This window comes from Engystomops pustulosus, chromosome 1 (assembly GCF_040894005.1).
Source record: "Engystomops pustulosus chromosome 1, aEngPut4.maternal, whole genome shotgun sequence".
Classification (NCBI taxonomy): Eukaryota; Metazoa; Chordata; class Amphibia; order Anura; family Leptodactylidae; genus Engystomops; species Engystomops pustulosus.
The window spans coordinates 298,334,922-298,342,640 of NC_092411.1; the positions used below are offsets into that span (position 1 = coordinate 298,334,922).

Here is a 7,719-nt window from a genome sequence, read left to right on the forward strand (position 1 = left end):
CGCTGAGTCTTCAAACGGTAAGTCTGTTTTCTTGACAACCTTTGTCACCTGCACATCCATTTTAGGAACAGAGTCCCAAACTTTGGAGATTTCCCGATCAAAGACTAGACGTCGTCTAAACCCCTTGGAGGTTGTGATCTTCTTCTCTGGGTCCTTCCATTCTTCTGTAATTAACCCCAAAAGGGTATCGTTAACTGGGAAGACGCGTCGTTTTTTGTCTCTCAGTCCTCCAAACAATTCGTCCTCTCTAGATGTGCAGGGGACTTCTTCTTCAATGTCTAGAGTTTCGCGTATGGCCTTCAGTAGATTATCTAACTCATCCAACTGAAAAAGGTGACGTGGGTCAGTCTTTTGACCTACATCCTGGGAATCGATTTCTTCTGTGTCCACCATGGAACAAGAAGGGACTTCTGAATCATAATTTTCCTCCTCAGAGGAGGAGATGTCCGCTAATCTTGGTTTTTTTGGAGGGGGTTCCTTCTGTGTTGCCGAAGCCACTGAAGCCACCACTTTCTCCTCAATAAAGGATTTTAGTTCATCCATAAATGATGTTTTTTCCTCTCGCATAAACTCTTCTATACAGTTTTTACAAATGGGCTTTTGGTATGCCTCGGGCATAGTGCGAAAACACATATTGCATTTCTTAGCAGTGCTTCTGCTCTTTGCCGGTTTGCTAGCTTTCTCAGACTTTTCTGGTCTGTCCTCTTTACCTTTCCCCTTAGTCCCTTGATCCTTGTCCTAAGGGAGAAAGGTAAGGAATAACTAACTTGGAGTTCTAATGTGATATACTACTAGAACATGCCATACAGCACCACTTACGTAACCAGGAGGGTGGAGTAGGCCCAAGTCTGCCTCATCAGCCATGTTAGAGATGTCTGGGACGGCCAGGCCACCGAACGGTATATGCTCCTAAACACCAGACACCGTTCCTCTGTTAGAGCTGAATTTTATACCTTAACGGGGAGTCCATCCCCCTAGCTGGAGGCTCTGCTGCGCCCGTTCTGGCGCTCCGAGGCGCGTCTGACGTCACTTCCGGTCGTGGCCGGAAGTCGTCATTGGCCGCAAGGAACTCCTGGGAACGGAGTTATCCGCGCGGCCTCGCGTAGGCCTCATTCGGCTGCTGGAGAGGACCGCTGTCCGGACCATCGGGGAACCAGGGAGGGAATGACCCGGCCGCGGACCCGATCCGGAGGGGAACTACGACCTGCAATAGGCCGGCGTAACCCCGGTGAGTTTTTTCTCCTTAGAAAAGAACATGCGTCCCCCCCCCCCCCCTTAGGAGGAGAGGAGCCTCTCTGACCTATCCCCTGTAGGGACAGGAAGACACTGGCGGGAGGATGCGGGTGGGAGGCATTTAACCTCTCTGCTTCCTGTCCCTACAGAGGTCAAGGGGCATCCTCCAAGTGGGCCGTCATGGGGGACGTATTGGAAATTATTTTTTCTGGATCAGGCAGCACATTGTGAAAGTGGTCTATCCTCTAAAAAGCTTCTACAAAAAGTAAAGAAACAACAGGAGCTGAATAGAATTCAGGCAATCAAAAATAATTCTGGGGAAATTGTACATAGCCAGAATGAGATTAAAGTTTTTTCAAGGCATTTATTCTTCAGATCTTGATGCCACCGAAGAGAATATTAAACAATATTTAGATGGCATCAGCATTCCTAAACTCTCTGAAGAAAAGAGAACTCAGCTTTCCCACTCTATCACGGTCAAGGAGTTTTAAGAGACGTTGTCCTCCTCCAGACGTAATGTGTCCCCTGGATTGGATGGGCTGCCCTTGGAGATTTATGATAGATTCGGCTCCCTTCTCCTCCCTCTTATGATTGAGGTATGGGATGAAGCACAGGTAGGGGGTAGACTTCCTGACTCATGGTATGAGGCGGGTATAGCTTTAATTAAGAAAAAAACAAAGATCCAGTGGAGGGGGAATCATATCGACCTATTTCTCTTCTGAATGCTGATGCCAAGCTGATGGCTAAATTGCTGACTAATAGATTAAAGTTAATGGTCCCTGCCTTGGTTCATAAAGATCAATGTGGCTTTGTGGGAGGTCGTCACATTGGCACGAATATCCGGTAGCTCTATTGAAGCATACAGTTGGGTGGAGGGGGGTCTCGCTCCATCCTGTCGTTGGATGCCTCTAAGGCCTTCGACTTCCTATGGGAGGTACTGGACAGATTTGGACTGGGCAAGAGGTTTGTGCAATGGGTTCGATTGTTTTATATCGATCCTAAAGCACGGATCATGATAAATGGTGATTTCTCTTCCTTTTTTTCCCTGACACGAGGCACGAGACATGGCTGTCCCTTATCTCCCCTGCTCTTTGCTTTGTTTATCGAGCCTTTGGCAATAAAGATTAGGGCATGTGAAGAGATCAGAGGTGCAGGTGTCGGGGGTCCGGCTGACAAGATCATGCTTTATGCCGATGATATTCTTCTCTGCCTTAAAGATTCAGGAACGTCAGTTCCGACGGTGCTCAGCAAGATCAATGAATTCGGAAGGTATTCCCTTAGATGAGGATTCGCTGGTTAATTTAGAACTTTTAGATCTAAGGGTTTCTCAATCTCTGGAGTATTTGGGCCTAGCGGTCAGCTCCAGGGTTAGCGATTACATCATTTTGAATTTGGTTCCCCTTCTGGCGAAACTAAAACATAAGGTGAACACTTGGAGCTCTCTCCCGTTAAATCGAGCGGAGAGGGTTGTTTTGGTTAAGACCATACTACTGCCCCAAATCCTCTATGTAGTGTGTAATTGCCCACGCTGGATTGATAAAAAATGGTTTGGACTTATTCGTTTCATCATTAATAAACTTCTATGGGGGAGGAAAAAGGTACGCATTAAGCAGGAAATTCTAATGAGAGACAAGAAGAAGGGGGGTCTTTCTCTCCCTTCCTTTTTTCATTATTTTCTGGCGGCCCAAATCCAACTTCTTAGAGAAAATAAGGAAAGTACCCTCTTCTTGGCATTATCTAGTATGGTTGGAAGACGATTTGATTCTATGTTTGTTTTATTAGAGTCAGGACATCTGAGGTCACGGGATGTTAAAAACATCCCTTTGGTCAGCCTTCTGTCAAATACTTGGAGAGAAGTGAAGAAGTTGTTAAGGATCGAAGGTGGATTTATATTTACACCCCTGTGGGAGAACTGTAACATGCCAGAACTTCTTAAAATGGAGGATGTCGAATTTTGGAAAAAAAGGGGAATTATTTCACTGGAGCAATTGGGGGTAAATGGGGAATTACCCTTATTTCAACACTGGGTTAACACGGGTTTTCTTAAAAATGTAGATTTATTCAGGTATAGGCAATTATCACATGCTTATAGACACGAAAAAAATAAGGTTGGTTTTAAGACTGAAAGGAGTGGGGAATTCACAAAATTATTAGAAGCAGGAGTGACCTTTATTAAATTATCTAAGTTGTATCGGTTTTTACGTAAAGACTTAGACCAGGATCTGAGTCACTCCAGTCAAGTCATGTGGAGGAATCAACTTGGTGTTATCACTGAAGCACAATGGGGGGAGATCTATAAAAACGTGGTTAGAAGCTCTATAAATATAAATCACAGATGCACACAATTAAATATTTTGTATAGGATTTATTTTTCCCCACAGCTACTGTATAGGGTTGGATTAAAGGATAACTCTAATTGCACGAGGTGTAATAGATCCAATGCTGACATCCTCCATATTCTATGGGATTGTCCCACGATCGAGAAGTATTGGTTGGAGATATTTAAGACCATTGAAGGACGGGTAGGTTGCTCCCTGGTGCGAACAGCTACCCTCGGCCTCTTAGGCTTAATTCCTCCTACCATAGACTCAAGATCCAAGTGTGGTCTGATCTTGAAGGTTCTGTTCTTAGCAAGATTGGTGTTGATTAAACATTGGAAAGACGGTATCGCTCCGGGGATGGGAGAATGGCAAAGTATAGTGGAGCGCACTAAGTCATATGAATGTGCATATGAAAAAAGATATAGAGGTAGTAGAAAACTTAAGCAGTTGTGGGATCAATGGGAGTCTGACAAAAGCAAATACATTTTTCTAAGTTTTTTTTTTTTTTCTTCCAGCTCCAGCGGGGTCTTAGGGGGAGAGTGTTGTGATTTTTATAAATAATAATGTATAATGGGGAAGGGGGTTAGGGCTGAAAATTGTATGATAATTGCATTCAATGTGGTGTGATGAATAATATGAATAATGTAACACTATTAAGTATGTTATTTGTACATTTTGTAAAACTCAATAAAAAAAAATAAAAAAAAACATTAGATAATCTTTTGTTTTCTTTACAACATGTATTCGTCAACGCTTGTCATCTCTCACTGAGTAGTATGTCCCTACCTGTCTTGCAGGATTTCTGAAGCATCAGTGACATTTTTATGTCTTGTTACGATGACAGTCTCATCGTTCTTTGCTAATATGGTGTTTCCTGTTTCCATCTGAGGTTTATAAACTGTTTTGTTCTTCTTGTAATAAAGTGAGAGAGAGACCACGGAAGAAGAAGAATCTGCTTCACCATCTATGATGTCCTCTGAGATCCCCCAGAACGACCTACAGGAAATCAAAACATCCAAAATAACTCGAGGATACTATGCCAGGGGGAAATTACTCAGTATCGCAGAGATCCATAGATACTTATCATCCCTTCAGAATATTAAATCTGCAGGAAAATCCATGATGAGGAATATTAAAAGGGTCGGGTCCGATGAGTTTCTCCATGCGCCTCTCGAATTCCCTGTTTTTGCTCTGCAGCATGTCACCTCCTACGAAAGTGCAAAGAAGATTCTGGAATTGGAATCCTTTAAGGGAAGGAAACATGAAAGACCCGAATTCCATGACTTGTCCTTCTGGAGTGCAGATATATCATCGGATGACATTAAGAAGTCTCGTCTCCAGATCTATGAGAAAATGAGGACAGTGGTGAAGGCAGAGGAAATGGAGACCTTCCATGAAGAGATGAAGGAACAATTTGCCAATTCTCCGGCATTTGACAAAATGGCTTCACGTTACGGGAACTTTGCATTCTCCTTCCCGTTGTCTCTTCTATTATGGAGATACAAGACTCAACATTGTAAGCCAAGAGAGCCACAACTCAGGATATTGGGAACTGATATCTACAAGCAGGAGATTGCCCATTACATTGTTGTGCACAGTCCGGATACCAAGGACTTTAATGACCTCCCATTGATACCCAACATGCCAAACAGATCTATTGGTTGGGAAGACAACACCTTATTCTGGAAACCAGAATCCACCTCTATTTCCTTACTTCTGGATGTGTCTAAGAATTCCTGCTCAGTCAGAAACTATGACCCTCAACCAGAAGCTAAACCTAGACATAAAATCCGTCCTCATGTGCCAAGGTGTGTGTGGAACCAACTGGTGGTGGCTTTCCATCTCCCTCATGATGGAGAACTAAAGATCCCGGGCCAGTATCTGCTCAGGAACCTGATGCCTTGTCATGCTCTGCAGCCCTTCCTGAAGAAACATCCAATTCAGAAACACCAGGCAAGAGAAATGATCCGAACCTTGAGAAATAGGACCAAGAGGACATCTGGGACAACTTCCTTAGATTCTAGGTAAGCTTTTAGTTTAATCATATTGAGTCATATTGTTTATTTTGCATTTAATCCTATTTTTTTAATTTCTGTAACGTGGTTTTGAATTTTTATTATTTAGTGACAATAATTCAGTATTGTGTAGAAAATTGTGCATTATGGCATCGTAGGTCCTCTATCCTGCTAAGCTCCAGTATCTATCCAGGAGTTCTAGAGGGTCTTGGACATTCTGAGCTCTCGGTGTATGAATGGAGGGGCCATTGTGTAACATCTAGACTGGCGGCACCAGATGGGTCCTCTGTACATTGTCTGGGAACAGCTACATTTTTTAAAAATATTATTATTGTCAAAAATACAAGCTGGCTGTATACTACAGGGGGGCTGGCTGTTTACTACAGGAGGCAGGCTGGCTGTATACTACTGGGGGCAGGCTGGCTGTATACTACAGGGGTCAGGCTGGCTGTATACTACAGGAGGCAGGCTGGCTGTATACTACATGGGGGTTGGATGGCTGTATACTACATGGTGGCTGGCTGGCTGTATACTGCAAGGGGCAGGCTGGCTGTATACTACAGGAGGCAGGCTGTATACTACAGGGGGCAGGCTGGCTGTATACTACAGGGGGCAGGCTGGCTATATACTACAGGGGGCAGGCTGGCTATATACTACAGGGGGCAGGCTGGCTGTATACTACATGGGGCTGGCTGTGTACTACTTGGGGGCTGGTTGTATATTACAGGAGGCAGGCTGGCTGTATACTACTTGGGGCAGGCTGGCTGTATACTACAAGGGCTGGCTGGCTGTATACTACAGGAGGCAGGCTGGCTGTATACTACATGAGGCTGGCTGTATACTACAGGGGCTGGAAGGCTGTATACTACAGGAGGCAGGCTGGCTGTATACTACAGGAGGCAGGCTGGCTGTATTCTACAGGGGCTGGTTGGCTGTATACTACATGGGGCTTGCAGGCTGTATACTACTGGGGGCCGGCTGGCTGTATACTACAGGGGGAAGGCTGGATGTATACTACAGGGGGCTGGCTGGCTGTATACTACTGGGGGCAGGCTGGCTGTATACTACTGGGGGAAGGCTGGATGTATACTACAGGGGGCTGGCTGGCTGTATACTACTGGGGGCAGACTGGCTGTATACTACATGAGGCTTGCTAGCTATATACTATGGGAAGCTGGATGGCTATATACTACAGGGGCTTGCTGGCTATATACTGGGGGGGGGCTGTGACCAATGCATTTTACACCCTCGGTTTATACTCGAGTCAATAGTTTTTCCCAGTTTTGGTGGTACAATTAGGGGCCACGGCTTATACTCGGGTCGGCTTGTACTCAAGTATATGCAGTAGATGCATAGAAGATTGATACTGTATATAGATAGGTACATAGAAGATAGAGGATAGATATATAGATATATGCATAAAAGATAGATATATAGATAGAAGATAGATATTGCTAGAAAATAACTACTTTGTGCTTACGATGTCTAACAGGGAGACATTCTTTTTTCTCTCTCAGTAGGACGATCTCTAAAAAAACAAAGAAATCTCCACATGATACAACAAGGTTTCGTATTCTTCAGAACTTAAAAAGAATGAGAAGAAGGAAATAGAAGAGAAGATTGAGCCACATTATCAGGAGAGACATCACACCGTACGCACCCCACACCTTCTCATCATGAATTACTGGACGGGATGTTTTGGATATTGGGAATGTCACATGTCATTGTGTTTACACTTGTTATATCTCATCTATTGTAAAACCCTTTGTTCATCATTTATTACAATTTCTATTAAAACTCAACTGTTTGGTATCAGTTTTATCCAGAATATTCATTTCAGCTTATTGATTCCACATGATTCTGTGCCAAAGCTGGAGATGTTCACTCCTGCTATACTGCTGATCCCTCTACTGTATCCCTGATCAAACCTGCTATACTGCTGATCCCCCTACTGTATCACTGGTCACTCCTGCTATACTGCTGATCCCTCTACTGTATCCCTGATCAAACCTGCTATACTGCTGATCCCCCTACTGTATCACTGGTCACACCTGCTATACTGCTGATACCCCTACTATATCACTGATCACTTCTGCTATACTACTGATCCCTCTACTGTACCACTGGTCACTCCTGCTATACTGCTGATC

The 7,719-nt window shown here is 44.1% G+C and overlaps 1 protein-coding gene across 1 annotated transcript; it reads left to right on the forward strand.

The window, feature by feature from the left end:
* The first annotated feature begins 2,413 nt into the window (after positions 1 to 2,413).
* Positions 2,414 to 7,345, forward strand: LOC140132701 (uncharacterized). The gene is made up of 3 exons (XM_072151842.1): positions 2,414 to 2,502; positions 4,478 to 5,578; positions 7,090 to 7,345. Exons 1-3 carry the CDS (start codon positions 2,414 to 2,416, stop codon positions 7,178 to 7,180), a joined length of 1,281 nt encoding a protein of 426 aa, XP_072007943.1. The 3' UTR covers positions 7,181 to 7,345.
* Positions 7,346 to 7,719: the final 374 nt, after the last annotated feature.

What these genes read in the sequence shown, in the direction of transcription:
- LOC140132701 (XM_072151842.1), top strand. Translation starts at nt 2,414, where the DNA reads ATGCTTTATGCCGATGATATTCTTCTCTGCCTTAAAGATTCAGGAACG. An exon ending in AAGATCAATGAATTCGGAAG is followed by an intron (nt 2,503 to 4,477) that starts GTATTCCCTTAG and finishes CTTGTAATAAAG; the next exon opens with TGAGAGAGAGACCACGGAAG. An exon ending in ACAACTTCCTTAGATTCTAG is followed by an intron (nt 5,579 to 7,089) that starts GTAAGCTTTTAG and finishes CTCTCTCAGTAG; the next exon opens with GACGATCTCTAAAAAAACAA.